We start from the raw sequence: 20,597 nt of genomic DNA on the forward strand, positions 1-20,597 counted from the left end.
CCAGATGACCCAGGTATGACTCCCAACAACCACATAGCTGTTAACATTCACCTGTAACTTCAGTCCCGGGGGATCTGATGCTTTTTTCTGACCTCCATGCGGTGCAATATACTCATATACTTAAAAAGAACAGTAAATAAATAAACACTGTGGAAATCAGTCAAGGAAGATAACTGAAGTTGATCTCTGGCCACACACAGGCAGGTAAATCAAACACAGAGAGACTCATAGAGACAGAGAGACCAGAGGGAGAGAGGGAGGGACACATGCATGGGTTCACACACACACACACACACACACACACACACACACACACACTGAAGAAAGAGAGGGGAGAGGGGACTAAATCATGCCTCTGATCTATGGCATCCAAACTATGGCACAGACCAAGACTCAGCAGATGACAGTTCAGGACAACTGGCCCTCAGCTGGTGTTTGTCAATAAAGCTTTATTGGAACAGAGTTAGACTCATCTATTTCCATACCATCTATGGTTGCCACACCACAGTTCAGTGCAACAGAGCCAGCTTGCCTTCTGAAGAGGAAATATCGATTAACTGTACCCTTTACAGAAGACCCCAGTTGTAGATAAAGACTGAGACATTAAAAGAACCTGGGCTCAAAGACACAGGCCAGTACCTACAATAGTATAAACTCAAGAAGGTGCAACACAAGGTAACCTTGAGGTCACCTCTTAATTAACCCTACCAGGGCCAAAGTCAAGTCCAGTGATGACAACCATCCCCACATTGCATAACTACAGACATCAAGGGACGGAGCTGGTTCTTGGTGGCTTAAGTGGAAAGGTGAAATTCCTAACTGTTCTATCCACACCCTCAGCTAGGTGGAGGCACATGCCTGCAAACTCAGCGTGCAGAAGGCTGAGGCAGGAGGATAGGGACATTCAAGGATAGCCTGGGCTACATGGTGAGACCCTGTCTCAATATAAGAGTGGGAGGCAGCCATCTCAGTGGCACAGTGCTCCCCTGACAATGCCCTAGAACCTGGGTTCAGTCTCTAGTGTAGAAAAAGAAAAAACTATCCTTCTGGGCTTCGGATGGTTAAGCCCGTGAGGAGCCAGCCCCTCCTAGACAGCTACCTCCCTCCGCTCACAGGAACAAGATGCCACTTTGAGTTTGGTTTCCAGTTCCTTCTCTGGGGCTGTTGTGGGCCCCTAGGGTTCTCTACAATGTGCTCTGTAATGGTGTTTAAAATTAGATGAATCCAACACAAGGAAAACAGTAACCAGGAAGCAGGGCTACCGTGCGGGGATGTGGCCTCGGAGGGCTCTGTACAACTGGAGGAGTCCAGTATCTCCCATCGGCCGTAACACTCGCTCACTCTATGTGGCTTCCACCATGGCCACTTGGTGGATTTTTTTATGCCTGTTAAAAGGCGTAGCCCGTGGGGTGGGTGTGGACATGGGTCAGTGTCTTAGTGCTTGGCTATTCTCAGCCTCCCCCTCAGAAGTGTGGAGCAATTACCCATTTAATCAGACAGAAGCTAAACTTGAGAGATGGGCTTTGATCTTTGCCTAGTGCCTACCATGGAGGAGGGCCTCAGGGGGCTGAGTGTCCAGCCAGAGCCATGGCTGCTGGCCTTTTCATTTAGACACCATCTGATACCCACAGAAGTCACCCATGGAGATAAGACCACTCAGCAAGAGACCAGGCATCTCACCTCTCTCAAGGCCTCAGTTTCCCTATCTGTAAAACGAAACTCGTCTCAGGCTGAAGGAGGCAGCACAGTACTCGGAGCACAAGCCTGGCCTGGAGGCTCCCGTGACAGGAAGTGGTGAGAGGGGTGCAGGGCCCAGTGCTTAGGGTTCCTGAGACCCCCGCCAACAAAAAACACATCATTGGTTCTCTCCAAGTAGCGAATGGCTGAACTCATGTTTAGACAGGAGTTAGCATTGCACTGGAAGCAAAAGCAATGGTCTGTGGGAGATCGTGACTTAGTCACACAGCGCACAGGACCCCATCCCCTATGGGTGCCTCTCATATCGGCTCGGGGAGCAAGCAAAGGACATGTGGACTCCTTACTGACTCTGCCTGTGACGTGCCCCAAAATGACCAGTCTCGGCCAGGCGTTGGTGGCGCACGCCTTTAATCCCAGCACTCGGGAGGCAGAGGCAGGCAGATCTCTGTGAGTTCGAGGCCAGCCTGGTCTACAGAGAGAGTTCCAGGACAGCCTCCAAAGCCACAGAGAAATCCTGTCTCGAAAAACCAAAAAAAAAAAAAAAAAAAAAAAAAAAAAGACCAGTCTCAATAAAGATGACCTTAGTCTTCATCCAACTTCTGCAGCAAACCCTTAAAAGCCATGGGCTACAGCCCCTCCCACTCGGGCTCTCTTCACTTTAATAAAATCTTCTTTCACTGTGATCACTGCTTGACCCTGTTTATTTTACTCTAAGCACCAAATAGCAAATCAGGACACCACTGACTTGTGGCAGCGTTGGTGACCATCATCCTCCAGCACCTAGCTCCCTGGGTTGAGGTTACCAAGAACAAGAAAGGCTCCATTGGTAATGCCTCCCCACCCCCCCCCAAAAAAACTCCACAGCAGGGGCTAGAGAGATGAGATGGCTCCACAGCTAAGAGCACTGGCTGCTCTTCCATAGGACCTGGGTGGCTCACAACTGTCTGTGACTCCAGTCTCAGGGGCTCTGGTGCCCTCTTCTGGCCTCCACAGGCACTGCACACACACAGTGCACAGACACACATGCAGGCAAAGCACCACACACAAACAAGAAACCTGGAATAACCATCCAGGCAGGCCATGCTGCCTCATTCCTCTTCTGACCAGCCTTTTCCGGGTTAATCCCATGTTCTTTGTGGCTCCTATCTGTCTCATGGGCAAGAACTGTATCCACCACAGCTGGGGACAGCCCCCACCTTCCTCTGGCCAGAGGGAAGCTCCCAGGTTCAGCTTGCTGACTTTATAGTACTAGATTAAAGGTGTGTGCCACCTCACTGGACTGTTCACGCTCAGGCAGACAGACCCGGATAAATAAGTCTGGAACAGGATTTTCTCTGTGGCTTTGGAGGCTGTCCTGGAACTCCCTCTGTAGACCAGGCTGGTCTGAAACTCACAGAGATCCACCTGCCTCTGCCTCCTGAGTGCTGGGATTAAAGGAGTGCGCCACCACTGCCCAGCTTATTTTTATCTTTTTAGGCTTACTATTTTTACACTGAGTATTAGAGTGTTTGCCTGTGTGTGTGTGTGTATGTATGTGTGTGTGTGTGTGTATATGTGTATATATATATATATATGTATATATATATATATATCCATACATGCAGTGCCCAAGGAGACCAGGAGAGGGTGACAGATCCCTTAGAACTGGAATGTAATATAGTTTAATATATGTGTGTTCTGGGAACTGAACCCTGGACCTCTGAAAGAGCAGAAAATGTTCTTAACTGCTGGGTCATCTCTCCAGCCCCTGGGACTATAATTTTAATAAAAATGTGAAAAATATTGTCAATAAATTAAAAGCAAAGACAACCAGGCATGATGTGGTAAATGCCTTTAATCCCAGCCCTCAAAGGTAAGGCAGCCGATGCTGGTCTACTTAATGAGTTCCAGGCCAGCCAAGCTGACACAGGGATATCCTATCTAACAAAGAAAAAAAAAGACAGAGAGAGAGAGAGAGAGAAAGAGAACTGGGGATGCAGCTCAGGGTCTGGTGCTGGCCTAGTGTGTAAACTGCCTTGGGCTCTTGGGCTCAATCATGAGCTCTAGAGAGAGGCCAGCAGTGTGAGACTGTAGAGGCATCTTGCCTTACCAGTAAACTTGTAGTGGTGGCCACACCCTTTGGGCGTGGTTTCAGGTGCATTCTGAGATAGAGGCAGGGTTAGCTCCTTGGGTTGCAGAGAGCGCTGGAAGGGCAGAGACTGCATCTTCTGGAGCAGGGAGGCCATGACAGCAGTTATTGACTCTTATCTGTACAAGTGCTTCCCTAATAGACACCTATTTATCGTTTATCTTGGGTGTGGTGAATCCCACCTTCAGGAGATTCTAACAGCCACTGTCTACTTTTATTTGACCGTGTGCCGAGCCTACAGTTCTGACTACTAACACAGGGTAAGAAAGAGGACATCATGTCTGGGGCTTCCCTATCCTGAGATTCCGGTGAGTAGACTGAACACATGTGCTCAGAGCCTCATTGAATGAATGCAACCATCTAGACAACCAACACCAGCCGCAGACTCCAACCAGCATGAAACACAGGGCAGAATAGTGCAAGTCTGCTGTCCCAGCATGGGGGTGGGGGGGTGGGGGTGAGCAGGGGATCCTGAAGTGGTGGAAGAAGGCAGGAGGGTTCACAGGGCTTGCTGCCCAGCCTAGTGCAATCAGGCAATCAGTGAGTTCCAGGGGAACCCTGTCTCTAAAAGTAGTGCATAGCACCTGAGGGGCACAACCTGAGGTTGACCTCTGTGCACAAGTGCCCACACAGGCATACACACACACACACACACACACACACACACACACACACACACGTATGCACGCTCACACACCTGGAGGAAGATGCTAGCAAGCCAGAACTCCATGTCTCTGCAGAGTCTGCATTTTACAAGCTCAACTGAGACAGAATTCACACTCTGTATAACTACCCTATTTAAGGACAGGAGTCAGCAACTTTCAGAATATTCAGTGTGCGATGATGCAACCATTACGACCATCAACTTAAAAGCATTCTCTACCCTCCCTCCCACCAAGAAGCACCCATTAACACTCATTCCCTAGCCCCCACTCTCCAACGACCACCTGTCTGTCTACCTTTGGGCCCTGTTGACTTGCCTGCTCCGAATTTTTCATCCCACAACATTTGCCCTTTTGTGAATGGATTCTCAGGACATTCCAGATCCATTCATGTTGCAGCATATGCCAATGTTTCCTCCCTTTTTGCTGCTGTAGACTATTCCACTTTGTGGATATACCACATTGTCCCCCCTCGTTATCAGTTAATGGCCCTGGGGTTGTTTCTACTTTGGTTTTTATGAATAAGGAACAGAAATGGAAACCCTATGCTAACATTCCCTTTCTGATCAAGCCAGCTCCCAGTATATATATATATATATATATATATATATATATATATATATATATGTATGTATGTATGTATATATATAAAATACGCATATATAACACATATTATATATTTTATATACATAATATAATAAATAATACAAATATGTATAATTACATATTATAAATTAGTATGTGACTATAGGATATTAATATGTATTTATAATATAATTATATTGTAATTATAATAATGTTACATATGATATTAATATATATAATTTTAAAGACTATATGTATATATTCTTCTCCCAAAAGACTCGCTCAACAAGAACATTAAGAATGGCATAAAAGCAGATTTCCATGAGAGCAAACTAAATAATTGTAGAAATGCATCCTTGCAATGAGGCTGAGCAAACAAATAAAACAGTAACACCAGCAGCTGCATACAATAACATTAAAATTCTGTGTATGCTGCTCCAACAAAATCTCAAATCATTAAAATCTCATTATCCTAATAACACATCTCCTGCATACATTTCAGGACAACACTCTCTCCCCTTGGCAAAAGGCTTCTAAACAGCACACAGGAAGTTAGAAATGTCCTCACTGTGCCCGTGAGAGGTACATCTTCCCGGCTCGCCTCTGTAGGAGCCCACACCTGGACCAAGTCACCCTGGGAAAGAGATGACAGAGATGAGCCCTGGGCAACCAGCGCCAGCCCCTGCTGAGTCCCATGGGAAAGTGGCTACCCAAATGCTCCATGCTGGGTGGTCCTGCTGTGTGTCGTCGCTCCCCTCCAATGACCAGCCTTTTCCTCTCCTCTGGCATTTCTTCTCCATCCGACGGGCAGAGTGGGAGGCGTGGTGGTTTCAAAGAAAATGCTCTCCCACAGGCTCATTAGGAGTGGCACTACTAGGAGTGTGACCTTGTTGGAAGAAGTGTTCCTGATCACCCGCTTTGAGGTCTTAGATGCTCAATCCAGGCCTAGCGTGACAGTCTCTTCCTGCTGCCTGTGGACCCAGATGTAGAACTCTCAACTCCTTCTCCAGCACCGTGTCTGCCTGCCATGTGTCCTGCCAGGACGATAATGGACTAAACCTCTGAACTGTAATCCAGCCCCAATTAAACGTTTTCCTTTATAAGAGTTGCTGTGGTCATGGTGTCTCTTCACAACAATAGAAACCCTAAGACAGGAGGGGTGGCAATGGGCTGACTGAGGGTGACATGGTAACAGAAAGGTGTTGGCACCTGTGTAGCTAATGTCACACACACACACACACACACACACACACACACACACACACACACACACACAGGCCTTATTTTAAAATCCACAAGCTATGGAAACATGTGAAGACCAAGGCTGACATTTTTCCTCCCTCTCGCATCTCTGCAGTCTGTCAGCAGTCACTGGTGTCCAATGACTGTGTTGAGAAATTAGAGATAAAGGCTTAAAACCACACGGACATTCAACCCTGTAGTCCTGGACATCGTGTCTAAACCTAGGCTGTCTTCAGGGCTGCAGCCCTCAGAAGAAGCACCACAAGGAGTTCTAGCTTCCGTAGATCCCCACCCACCGCCCCACACCCACAGCATTTCCTCAGCTCTGCTTCCCTCCGCTGCTCCCCCGATGGCTGCCCGCTCACTCTTCTCCAGCAAGACAGCGCAGTGGCAGGACACTTGCCTAGCATGTGAGAGGCCCTGGGTTCGATCCCCACTGGTGGAAAAAAAGAAAGAAAGAAAGAAAGAAAGAAGCAGAGGGTGGGGAAGAAGAAAGGGGCCAACAAGAGGGCTCAGCAGACAAACCGGACTGCTGCCAAGCCTGACAACTTGAGTTCAATCCCTGGGACCCACATGATAGGAGAGAACAGACTCCCAAGAGGTGCCCTCTGACCTCCACATCCACAAATAAATAAATAAATAAATAAATACGTGTACAAAAGTCATGATTAAAAAAGAGAAGGGAAAGAGAAAGGCCACCAAGCCAAGTGTTACATGTTTGAATCCAAATGCCTCCTGGATCAGAGGCTAATGGTCTTTGGGCACTGAGGCTCTGCCCTAATTAACAGTCACCACCTCGATGGAATGATCACATATGGGGGGTGGGGACCCGCCTGAGGGAAGATCCGGCTTACTGAAGACACCTTGTCCTAGCCACAGCACATCTCTCTGCTTTTCTGGCCACTGTGAGGCAAGCATCCATGCTCCACCAGGCCCTTCCCATGATGCATTGCATCACCACAGGCCCATAAAAAACAGAGCCACGTGACCATGGGCTGAAGCCCACCTCCAGAATAAATGCAGCCTTACCTCAGATGCTTCTCTAGGCTGTTCTGTCATAGCAGCAACAGCCTAACACCAGTGACCACACTGTGCACACTGAAAATCCAAGTTCATCACTACTGCTCCTTAATGGGACCCTCAGACCGCTCCGACCATGTTAGACAGCACATCCCCAAAGGCTTGGGCACTGAGGTGCAGACATCTTTGGGATTGATCACACCTGATATTTTTATTAATTTCAAAATACCTTCTCTGGCATCAGTACCATTCTTACACGCACCCTGTACAGAGTGGAATGGAAGACTGGACCTAGGCAGTTGCATTCTGCTACCGGAGCAGATTCTGATTCTCCCTGGCCATTCCTTGGTCAGTCCTGCAGGCCCCACAATCCTCCTTGGCTCAGAGCCCTGAGCGCCTGCCCCATCTCCTCTCTCCAGAGCTCTCTGCCTGTCATTTACATGCCATACCTTCTGCAATGTTCGGCATTGCGGTGACACACACATCCTTCAGTGTGTATTTACAGCCCTTTTTTTTTTTTCTGAGTTGAAATTCACACACCATGACATGTGTTGATATTAAGCGCATATTCCATGGGCGTTAGCAGGGAAGAGCACCTGCACATCCTAAACCCTTCTCATGATAGAAAAGACACGCCCGCCTCCACCCATTCCTCCCCCTCTGCTTCCCAGTCTCTGTGAAGGAGAGCAGATTCCCTAGATCACACCCCTCCATCATGATCCCTGCCTCACCACAGACATCCACTAGGTGACTCCCAGAGTGGCCTGTTTTGCCGAACTTTCTGGAGTCACAGTACCTGCTCCTGTGGTGCTGGCTGCTTCTGATGGGTAGAGAGCATTGCTGAGTATCTGTACCACCGTGTGTGTGTTCCTTGTCACGACCTGCCTGTGAGTGTCCATCCTATCCATTATTTCTTCCATTGCTGCTGAGTTCAGGAGCTTTGCTGAGTTTCTGTGTCTTTTTAGGAACACAGGTGTCTGTTTGGTTTGAGTAGGACATCTTGAGAGTGAAATTGCCAGGGCAGAGGGAAGATGCAGCTTCCATTTTAAAGAAAATTAAGGGCTAGCAAGAAGGCCGGGAGAATAAAGGTGGTTGCTGCCAAGCCTGACAACCTGAGTTCAACCCGTGGAACCCATATGGAGGAAGGAGAGTAATTATTCTTGAAAGTTTTCCTCTGATATCCATACACAGACACAGATGGATGGATGATGGATGGATGGACAGATGGTGGATGGATGAATGATAGGTAGACGGTAGGTGAATGGACAGATGACAGATGGATAAATGGGTAAACAATGGACGGGTGGATGGATGGATAGATGATGGATAGATGGATAGATGGATGGATGGATGAATGATGGTAGAAAAATAGATGATGAATGAATGATGGGTGATAGATAGATAGATATAGACAGACAGACAGATAATGGATGGATGGATGGTCAGACAGACAGATGTGAGAAAACTGCTCACAAGTCTCTTAGTAGCCACACCTCCACCAATCTCAGCAGCATGCAGAGCCACTCAGGAGGCCCCAGGGTGCAGTCCTCTGAGCGAGGAGTGATAGCCATGGGCCTCCCCTCTTCAGTGCAGCATCTGTTATGACCCCCCTTGCTCTCCTGGGATGTGTGCCTCTTTCTTATTTGGATGCCATCTTTGTAGGTTCAGAATGCCCACTCTAACTTTACAGAAGAGGAGGCTGAGGTATAGGACAGAGGTGGCCATTTCCCAAGATCAAAGTCTACCAGGGCCAGTTCAAACCCCTAAGACCAGTGCCCCAATCACTGGGACACCCAGGCTTGGACTTAATAAGTATAAATGACTGATAAGCATTTCCCATCACGACTTCCCTATGACACAGCTGACTCAGAACCTCGGGCCAGTGGGAAGACAGGTCCCAAACTAATCCCTCATGAAGGCATACACTGACAGGATGTTACCAGTGTCCCATGTTGCAGAAGGTGCAGCATATAAATGACAGGCAGAAAGCTCTAGAGAGGCGAGAGAGCAGGGTGGCTAAGGCTCTGAGACAAGGAGGATGATTTGTGGGGCCTGCGGAATTGAGCCAGGCCCTCTTAGACAGTGGCAGAATGAAATGACCAGGGTCCAGCCCTCCACACCACTCAGCACAGAATGCAAGCAATTAGTCTCCCCCATGGCTTCTTCCTGACTCTGGGGCTAAGTGTCACCAAAATGCCAGGGCTGGAGCTGTAAGGAAGAGGATACATCCCCAGCTGGTCACATCTCCAGCTGAGGGGAATGAGAGCCCTGCAAGCTCTGAGACCCTCCCCTCAGCCAGCCTTTCTGCTCTTCCACAAGATAGGAGTCACTCTCCAGCCCACGTGGAGTAACACAGGCACAAATGCATGAGGAGAGCGAGCAAAGTCGGAGGACCCAGAGTCTCGGTGGCACTGTGACTGTGACCACTTGGCTTCTGTTCTGGCTCGTTTTAAATTTCTTTGCTGTTTCTCTCAAGTCTTAGGTAGTCCTCTCTCAAGAATACACACACACACACAAACACAGCTATAAACACATATATTTATATATATTCACATTGTGACAGTTGGTTGTAATTGTCACTTGGAAGGTTCCAATGAGGACTGTCTAGTCCAGGTTGACTTCTGGGCATGTCTGTGGGAAGACTGTCTTGATCATCTTGAGTTAAGGAGATCCAGTCCACTGAGAGTGGCACCATTCCCTGGGCTTGGGCCCTGGACTGTAGGAGAGTAGAGAAAGTGAGCTGAGCTCTAGTGTACATGTGTTCATTCTCTCTGCTCTTGACTGTGAGTGTGATGTGGCCAGCTAGCTATCTTGGCTTCCACACAATTGTGAAGTTTCTAGAATGATAAGCCAAATAAGCCTTTCTCCCTTGAGTTACTTTTGGTCAAAATATTTTTGTCACAGTAACAGAAATGAAACTAAAACATGCATACATACATCTATATATAAATACACACACTAGAAACACACACATGCACACACTTCGAGTACGGATACCTATAATCCTTACTTTGAAAGATAATGTTAATTAAAAAGAAGAAGAAGAAGGGGAGAAGAAAAACAACCAAGCTTTGGACAGATGTCCCTCAAATCCCACTGATACTAAAATAGTCACCCACACTACATGGGATGAGCCAGGGACCGCTCCATCTGTATATTTAAAGCTTCAGCCTGGGGGTTCCAGCTCCCTGCAGTAACCTGAGCCTTGGCCACAGAGCAGGCAGCTTGGGGTCACTGAACCAGGCAGCTGCTTCCAGAAGCCTCCAGACTTAAGCAACAGTGCACACGAACCCTAGGAGATATAAACATCTTTATAACCTCTTTAACTTTGCAATCACTTAATATTAAAGCCTAGGTTCTTGAGATGCGTAAATTTTTAAATGAGAAGCATAAAGATGCATAACTTTTCTAAAGAGCAATACTTGTTAAAAAGAATAAACCCCCAAGGTGGCGCTGTGTGGGCAAGCCCGAGTGAAGAATGTGCGCAGGTTGACCAACAAGGAAGGGTCAAATAGCAAAGTCAAGGTTGGCATTTCAGAAGGTCTAAGCAAGCTTGAAGACCTTGTGTTCAACAACCAACACACACAAGCCTAAGAAAGAGCCCTGCCCGGCATTCATTCTCTCTCTGCTCTTGAATGTAAGTGGGGTGTGGCCAGCTAAGACTCCCTGGCTCTTCTGGCTGGGCTGACAGTCATTGGAAAAGGCTCAGCACAGGGTCAACAAGAGTTCGGAGGCATCTGCAGCTCTGCAAGCCTGCTGCCTGCAGCACAGACCACGTGTGTGTGTGTGTGTGTGTGTGTGTGTGTGTGTGCAGGGGTGGGGGTTGTAGAACAGAACAAAGGCTTCCAAGAGCTTGATTCCAGGTCACAGCAGCTGGGGGCAATGTGCTTAGTTTTCACTTTCTGGTTAGATTGTCAGTGAGGGTTTCTCTAGATAAGGTTGGCCTGTGGGTGTGTCTGTGCAGGATGGTCTGTGTTTGGGGGCAGGGAATGCCTGCATGCATGTAAGCGTGTCTGGTGTCCAGGGATATCAGAAGAGAGTGTCAGGTCCTCGGGAGCTGGCGTTACGGGTGTTTGTGAGCTACCATGAGAGTGAGGAGAACCAAACCCAGTCCTCTGCAAGAGCAGCCTATGCTCTTAACCACTGAGCCATCGCTCTACCTCTGCAGGGCAGTGTTTCTCAACCCTTGGGGGTCACCTAAGACCATCAGAAAACACAGATATTTACATTACGATTCATAACAGTAACAAAATCACAGTTACAAAGTAGCAATGGAATAATGTTATGGTTGGGGGTTACCACAGCATGAGGAACTGTATTAAAGGGTTGAAGAATTAGGAACGTTGAGGACCACTGCAGTAGGGGATTATCTTAGTTGCCTTAATTGATATGTGAAGTCCCAGCCTGAAAGTGGACAGTACCATTCCCTGGCTCAGAGCCCTTGATGGCTGAGGACTAAGGACTAGCATTCTCCCTCTGCTCTTATCTGGCCGTGGCTAGAGCTGCGTCAAGTCCCTTCCTTGACTTCCTGGCAATGACGACCGGAAGTAGCCTGCAGCTGGAACCAGATCCCTGTATTATGTTTGTCAGAGTTTTGACCAGAGCAACAGGAATGCAGCTAGAACAGAGTTAGGGCCCCAACACTCTAGTAGGCAGAGACTTCTACAACTGTCACCAGCATCCAACCACCTGCTGCTTGGAACTCTGAAGGACGAGGCAGCCAGAGTTGCTGGAAAGATGGGAGCCCAGGAAGAGGTTTCTGTTCCAGCAACGCCACACGCACAGGCTGGGAGGCACTTGGTTCCCAGCACCTTTTCTCTTAGGCTCTGACACAGCCTCAGAAGTCTGCAATTGAGCTAAGTTTGCTCCCAAGCAGAAACCCACTTGACCAAAAGTCACTTGCCAGCATTCACCATGAAGTAATACTACTTAGCAGCCACCCCACATTAACAAGACCTATTGGTTCCTTCCTCGAATTGTATAGAAGATGCTGCTATGTCTTCGGGAGGGCAGACACTGAGGCTGATAGAGATGAAGTCAGCCATCCCTGCAGCCAGGCTGTACTGTACCCCCCCACACAATACTGCCCTTGATATCCAACAAGCTGCACCCCTGCTAACCAGCCAGAACCAACTCAGCTGAACAACAATGGCATTCGTCTGCCTCCATCCAACCCAACACAAGAATGGAGGTGAGGTCCCACAGCCAGGTGTGTGGGTCCCCACAGCACAAGCACACTTGGCCAGGGCTGGTGGTGCACACTGACACTGCGTGCTCTGGACGCAAACTCTTCCTCGATCTGTATTTACTCCTAACCAGAGTCCCTCTTTGGAACATATGTTACTAAGAATTAATGATGCAGAAGCCTGCAATGAATCGCTCATGTCTGCACTCTCTTACCCCAACAGCCATTAGCAAAGACAAGATTAACACCATTAAGCCAAGTTGAGTTTATATTCCACTTCATAAGACTGGGATGTTTTCCAGCCCAAACATACTCATTAGGCGTTTACTTTCCTAAAAAGTGAAGCACACAGCCAATGCAAAGAGAAGAAACTGTTTTCTTCGAGAGCGGGTTTTTTTTTTTTTCTTGCCATGAATCACATATTTGCCGAGAAGAAAATAGCTAGGTACAGGGAGCTGACCTTGGGCAGCCCCAGCAGGGCGGAATCAATCAAAGGAGCACTTTAGAGCCAGTGGAGCCGGGGTTGGCCCACTTACACTGTCTAAACACCCCTTAATTATCCTGAGGACTGGATGGGAGCAATGGAGTGAGCAGCATCGGGGTGAGATGGGAATTCAAAACAGAGTGCCTCTAAGGATCATTGGGTCAAATGGAAGGATGATGGGATCCTTCTGGGGAAACCAGGACCGCAGCGTGGGAGAATCATGGCTCTACAGGAGAGAGCCTAGCTCAGACAGGTAGAGACTGAAGGAGGTACAGCTCTCAGGGCCAAGAGGCACCTCTTGCTCTGCTGAAGTCAGTTTCCAAGAGATCTCAGGAAGCTGCCAAGAAAAGCACTCACTACAGATCAAGGCACTCCCGGGGACCACAGAATGCATGAGAACCCTTGGAGGAAGGCCTGGACTTAATTTTACGATCAGAAAAATAATGACAAGAAACCTGATGAAGCCACATGCAGCCCCCATGGAAGCCCCCTCATGTCCTCTCAGAGATGCCCAAGCCCCAGGGCGGGTGCTGCTCCTGGACCTGGTGGCATCAAGAAAGCAGGTGATGGACAGCTGGCTACGTACTGGGGACCTCAGCTCAGAAAAGGGGAACCTGGACCAGGAGCAGCCTCTTTCTCAGCAATTAAGACGACCTGCTTAATGACCATCTAGGGAAGAGAAGGGCTCAGCTCCGTGGTACCGCAAGGGCTTAGCACCCTCACCCTTGGCTTCCATGCCCAGTGCCCAGGTCTGGGTTTAGACAAGGGCTCTGTGGACCAGTTTCTCTTCATTGGCAGGTTCTCTAGAGCCTCACAGCTCCTTGTTTCTCTTTCCACTAGAACATTCTAGAAATCACAGTGCACACGCCCCCATTCCTCACCTGCTCCCACCCCACTGAGGCTGGTTACGCTGAGGCTGGCTGATTCCACCTACATCCACATCCCACTGGTTTCCTCACTGTCCGGTCCACACAATGTGGCCTGCAGGGCTTCTAATGAATGTCACCCAAACAGCGCATTCTTGCTGAACCCCAGGACCGCCCTCGGTAGCAGATCATGGCCTCACATGCCATACCACAGCCCAGCCACAAGGCGGTCCCCTGCAATTTCCCCAGGAGGGCCTGGTTGAGGGGGTCTTCTCTGGGGGACTTCCTCCTTCCTCTAGCTAATTTACAGTCACCTTTTGTTCTCGATGGAAGACACGTCCTGGTTAGGTTCCTTGTCAAGTTGACACAACCTGGGAAGAAATGCCTCAATCAGATTGACCTATGGCCCTGTCTATTTGAGAAAGATCTGGATTGATGATTGACACAGGCGAGCTCGGGTCCCCGTATGAGCGGGCTGAACAAGAGCCAGAAGGAAGCCAAGAAGGGAGCTCCTCTGTGGCTCCTGCTTTAGTCCCGGCCCGGCTTCCCTCAACGACGAACTGTGACCAGGAAGTATAAGCCAAATACACTCTTTCCTCCCTCAAGCTGCTTTTGGTCGGTGTTTTAACACAGCAACAGAGAAGCAAGCTAGAACAGGCTACTAGCTCCAGCGGGAATCCCAGTTCCTCAAATCTAGCGGTGTATCCCCAAGATCCCCACACCTACTCACCCCTCCCCCAACCAGGCCTCCGTGTCCTAAATAAGGGACCTGAGCCAGGTTGGCTCCTGAGGTCCCAAGTACACACACGGCCAGCTGTCTGTCACCTGTTTCCTGATGTATTCAGGTCTAGGAGCGACATTCCCCCAGGGTCTGGGCCCTGGAGACAGTGGCTTCCCCTCCCCCTTCTCCTACTAGGACCCACTGGGATGTGGGAGAATTTGAGGCAGCTTCTTTCTTCTCTCGTAGCACTTAGTAGTTTCAGAAGCTTGTGGCTGGGCTCCAGCTCTGTGTGTAGAATGTGCAAGGGCCAGGGCTGGACTCTCAACACCATCTGAGGCAGGCACGGTGGCCCACAGCCACACACAGGAAACTTGGCTGGACAGTGAGTGAAGGCAGCCAGTGTGAAAAGCCTCATGCACTTGGGTTCTGCTCATGATTCTAGAAAAGACAAAACTATGAGATTGTTTTTTTCTTTTCAAATCCAAGAGTTTAGGACCTTGGGGAAGGGAGGGTCAGACAAGCAGTGCAATTAGCATTACCTGGTGACCAGGCAGCAGGAGTTCTTCATTCTACATTGATCCCAACATTCAGGGTGAGAGTAGCCCCACTGTCAACTGTGGGCCTTGAGACAAAAACTCAAGTTGCTACCAGAAGAATTGGTGAGCAAGGGGGGGAGGCACTCCATCTTGTTAGAAACCAAAAGTGCATAGATATAGACAGAATATAGACAGATAGATAGATAGATAGAAATAATTGACAGATGATAGATAATAGATATAGACAATTAATAATAGATAATTGATAAATTGTATAGCTATATAGTATTAATGTATCATACATTACACGTGTGTCTTTTTTTTTTTTTTTTTTTTTTTGGTTTTTCGAGACAGGGTTTCTCTGTGGCTTTGGAGGCTGTCCTGGAACTAGCTCTTGTAGACCAGGCTGGCCTCGAACTCACAGAGATCCGCCTGCCTCTGCCTCCCGAGTGCTGGGATTAAAGGCGTGCGCCACCAACGCCCGGCTACACGTGTGTGTCTTAAGGCAGCTGGGGACTAGAAACCTCTTGTCTACTCCACTCGTGGCCTGGTGGCCTGGGCTCTCTGAGAAAGCCCAACACTGGTCCCTGGGGAGTGGTGTCTGCCATTAGCTGCCTGTCCTAGAAGCAGAAGGGCCTTTTGGGGAGTTGAACCTGTCCCCTTACCACCCAGAGCCTTACTGGAGGACAGTTGTGCCTCTGGGATTTAAACAGCCATAGTTACAGTCCCAACCCCCTCCTTGGACTCATGACCTTTCCTTGGCAGTAAGAGGAGACCCTGTGTGGGGCATCTTTTCTCAGTATCTACCGCCCCCCCCCATATCCTGACCTCCAAAGGTTTTAAGCTTGCTGCTGACCTCTCAGGGCACAGACTCATACTCCCCATGGGGAAGCTGAGTGCTGTAGGCGTTCCCTTCCGTTTTCCAAAGAGCACAGTTAGTCACACTTCCCTTTTCTGACCAGGCCACCCCGTGAAACCATAGTGCCTTCACTGGGCTGAATCACGCCCTGTTCATTCTTAGACGCTTCCTGTGCTGGGCACCCTAGCATGCTCCACCTCCTGGAATGTGACGGAACATTTGTCCCCTCTTTGCTACTCGGCGAGGCAGGGTGAGGCTAAATGCCCATATGTCCCTGAACCTTGAACTTCACCAACCATTCCCTCCCCACTTCCGAGGTCCTCAGTTCAGGAAATGTTCACAATCCACCCTGGACTTTTGGACAAAGGAGGAAAAACAGCTAAGTGTTTGGCTGGAAGGCTGGGGAGGCCCAAACCCTCCCCGGTCATTCCCTAGCAGGCATCCATGCATAAGCTCCCACGGCCCAAAGTCAAGGCTAAGAGCAGTCAGGAGGGCCAGTTGCCAAGGCAACAGGTCTGCAGAAATACTGGCAGCTCTCGATGCTCAATTATTCAAGAGCTCATTACACAGTCTTCACATTTGCCCCTCCATTCCTTCTCCTCTTCCCAGAGGACCACATGGAAGTCACTCAGCCCTTCCAAGGCTGATCTTTCCCTCTACTCCTGCCTCAGAGACCAGTTAGGGTTTGTGGCTTTCTGGTTACAAGGGTGAGAGGTACTCTAACCTTGGAAACCGAGGCAGAGGGCCTAGCTAACCCACCAGGCTGGCAACACCAGCAGAAGCAGCAGACAGAGGGAGGTGCTGCTGAGGTTCTGGGTGTATTTAAACTGGGCCAGACTGGTCCCGTCTTCTGGATACACATGCTCCCATACAAGCAAAGCAGAGAAGGACTTAGGATTGGAAACCGAGGCCAGCTCATTACTTGGCTTGGGCATCCCTCATGTTCCAAAAGTCTAAGTACAACCTAGAAAAGCTGTAAGAGGCAGGGAAGGCAGCTCTGTTGGTAAAGTGTTTGCATGAGGACCAGAGTTCCTTCCCCAGCACCGATCATTTTTAAAAAGTCAAAAGCCAGGTAAGTGTTGCTTACCTATAATCTCAAATCAGACGAGGTGAAGACAGAGGACCTTGGGACTTGCTGGTCCAAGTCAAAGAGCCCCTGGTTCAGTAAGAGACCTTGCCTCAAAAAAACAAGATGGAACCCAGTGGAGCAGCACACAGAAGGCAAAACCAGGTTGGTCTCTTAAGTTCCAAGCCAGTCTGGCTATTAAGTTCCAGGCCAGCCAGGGTGGGTGGGAGGATGGATGGATGGATGGATGGATAGAGAGACAGATAGATAGGTAAGTAGATAGATAACATAGATAATGAGGAACATTGAGGAAGACACCCAGCATGACTTCCAACCTGTACATGCATGTGCATACACATGGAACCATTCACATTCTTTTTTTTTTTTTTTTTTTTTTTTTTTTGGTTTTTCGAGACAAGGTTTCTCTGTGGCTTTGGAGGCTGTCCTGGAACTCACTCTGTAGACCAGGCTGGCCTCGAACTCAAAGAGATCCGCCTGGCTCTGCCTCCCGAGTGCTGGGATTAAAGGCGTGCGCCACCAACGCCCGGCTACTATTCACATTCTTACACATGCTTTTCTATGAATAATTTTCTTTCTTAGGTTTTATCCCCAACATCACCACCCCTGTTCCCCAGCTCTCTGACAATTGCAGCTTAGGATCCCAGGACCCTGAAGGATTGAGCTTTCCCTCTACTTCAGAGGTCTGGACAGTAACCAAAGCTCATCAGATTCACATAGATGATAAGCCACAAACGGGTGGCAACACACCACAGTTTCCAATACAGGAGAGACTGAGGCAGGAGGATCTTAAGTAATCCCAGGACTTTGAGTCCAGATGTGGTTGACACACCATAACCCCAACTCAAAAACAAAACCAAAACCAGATGATGGAATGAACGCAGGCACACCACTGTCGTAGCATGTAAGAGGAAGAGAACTGGCTTGTAGGCAGGGTCACAATGATTACACTCCGCCAGACAGGCAACCGGGACAACCGGAGACCTCACGGAGATGAAAGCGATGAAAGCGATGCAAGCCAACCCCGAGGGTCTGCAACAGAAGACTTGGGAGGGGTGGGGGAGGAGACCAGTGTCTGCCCTCAGGGAACTGGGCAGTCTAGTTTGGTAAAGAACGTTGTGGAGTTGAAGGTCTGGGAAGGCAAGTCTGGGCAGGGTGTGGGGGGCCACAGGCTCTTCATGGGTTCTATCAAAGTAGAGGTAGTACCACACTTCAGACAAGCTCTGCATTTCCCTACATGCCCTGCCTTTCAAGATGAGTGAGTCCGCCCATAATTTAGGGCCTGAAGGTTCCTTTAAGACTAAATATATCACTACTGTCCTTCGGGCGCACCGGGTGATTATCAGTCAACGTCCTGGGACTAGCTTGTCCCTTAAGGTCCAGGAAGGCTTTCTAGGAGTAAATTTGGCCCCAGTGGCTGGAGGAGACCCTCTGAGCAGCCTAACAGATGATCCCTAGCCAACTAATCCTCAGGAAGTCGGGCTCTGGGGCTTCTTTCTACCTGCTCTTTCTCTCAGCAAGCCCCTCCCATTCCCGGTGAGCGCCAGGAACCTCAGCCCAAGGGCAAGAGCCTCCAGGCCAAAACAATAGAAAAGTCAGGAATGTCTCTGCAAGGGGAGGACTAGGAACTGCAGTATGATTGAGGCCCAGGCCCTGGAGCAGAAGTTACGTCCCTTGAAATTCTGTTTTATTAAAGTTTAAAAAGTAGAAGGATGTCGTTTTAAAATTACTTTCCTGTACAACATGCCTGACTGGGGGCCTGGGGTGGGGATGGGGGGGCTCGTGGCCCTGGCTCCAGGCTTCCCTTTCACTTGTGCCTTTTCACAGGCTCCCAGCTTAGGGACCAAGCCACGCGTGCAGACACCAAGTAGTCAGCAGCCCGTCCTCCCCACCACGCATGTGTCCAATCACTGTGACGAGAGTGTCACACGACAAGGGTAGGCACGAGAACCATAGCCTGCTCAGCCTGTGTCCAGAGCAGGACGCACGTCCTGGGCACTGGGCCAGCACTGTAAAGGTCTCTGGGACAGGGACCGGCCTGTCGCAAAGGTCGCGCGCGGGCAGTGCAGCCTGGGCGCCGAGGGAGGGCTCATTGGAGCCGCCAGAGCAGACAGGGAGCAGACACCCAGGGGACTTCGCTGGCACCCGGCTGGCGCCAAAAGGACACGGGGGAGCACTCACCCTCCCTGGTCTTCTTCTTCCTCGCCAGCGTGCCACCCAACTTGCCCAGAAAAGACTCATCCTTCTTCATCTTGGGGGCCCGCGGGGTGGGCGATCGCGGTGGCGCGGAGGACATATGCGAGTGCGCGCCACCCACCGCCGGCTGGGGAGTGGCCAGGAGGGCGCGGCCGCGGCTTCCCCGCCCCTGCCTACTGACCTCAAGGTCTGGTGCTGCAGCTGAGCTCCCCAAGCGCTACGCAGTGGGACCCTGCGTGTGGTGCCAGGCACCACCGCCCCCCTTTTGTGCGGCCTCAGCGTGCTGGAAGCCCAGAATCAATTAGTCCCATAAATATGTAAAGTCAGCTGTTGAGTCTCTGCCAGGATCCCGGACATCCCTTATTAGGTCGATGCTTGGGATGTAGTGGGTGCCTTTGTGGGACAGTAGACTCACACACAGTGACCCTTCCTTCAAGGCAAGCTCAGCCAAAAGCTTCCCAGCAGGAAGAATCAGGAAGGGCTCCTGGAGGAAGAACGCAGGCCTAGGGATGGACGCTAGGCTAACATGGCCAGGTTTGAGTTGTGCAAAATTGACTGTTGCTGACCTGAGAATAGGAGATAATAAACAGGAATGAGGCCAGGAAGGGAGCTTTACTAGGAGGGAAATGAAAGGGTTTCTAGAGGCGTTGGGGGTAGAAGCAGCATGAGAGACATAGGCAGAGGGAGAGGCAAATGTCCTGAGACTGTAGGAGGAGGGTGGGTGCACCGTTCAGCAGAGATAGGAACTATCAGGACCCGGCCTGGGATGAGGCTGCACCTAATCATAGGGATAGGGTGGGGTGGGGATGGTTCCTTTCCCTTTATGCAGGCTCAGAGCCTCACTCCCTCCGGCAATCATTTCAGTTCAGGGCCGGAAATATTTACAATTCACATTGGCAGAAGGGGTGTCCACGCTGGCCTCCCCTTGGAGTTTGTCGCGGGGGATGGGGTGCCCACTACCTATGGTGTTACAAGCCAAGGGTGGAACAGTGGTTGACTCCAGGGAGAGGAAAAGAACAGAAGGCCAGGAAGAAACAGGGAGCAAGATAGTTAGGGAGGCAAGGTTTCCAGAGACAAGGAAAAGAATTGCCTCCTTTCACTAGGAGATAAAGAAAACTCAGGCAGGGACAGACGTCTCCGGCCTGGCAGCACCTATCTCTGCAGAGCCACCCTCCTGGCACCACAGGCCATTCAGCTTCCCTAGCCTATTCCTCAGTACTGAGGCCACTTCCCTCTTAACCATGGGGGGGAGCTCTGAGACCCCAGGATCAAGGAAATCTCAGGACTGCAAACTCCCTGCATCCCATGTGATGGTTAATGTGATTGCGCAC

The 20,597-nt window shown here is 49.8% G+C and overlaps 1 protein-coding gene across 1 annotated transcript in view; it reads right to left on the reverse strand.

Moving 5' to 3' along the window:
• Parvb (parvin beta) overlaps nt 1-19,406 on the reverse strand; it is an 82,067-nt gene extending 62,661 nt beyond the window's left edge. Inside the window, exon 1 of the mRNA XM_040754053.1 lies at nt 19,252-19,406. Coding sequence (XP_040609987.1) covers nt 19,252-19,366 — 115 coding nt within the window. The 5' untranslated portion in view covers nt 19,367-19,406. The remainder of the gene's footprint in view (nt 1-19,251) is intronic.
• Nucleotides 19,407-20,597: the final 1,191 nt, after the last annotated feature.

Source organism: Mesocricetus auratus, unplaced genomic scaffold, assembly GCF_017639785.1.
Source record: "Mesocricetus auratus isolate SY011 unplaced genomic scaffold, BCM_Maur_2.0 Super-Scaffold_100010, whole genome shotgun sequence".
Lineage (NCBI taxonomy): Eukaryota > Metazoa > Chordata > Mammalia > Rodentia > Cricetidae > Mesocricetus > Mesocricetus auratus.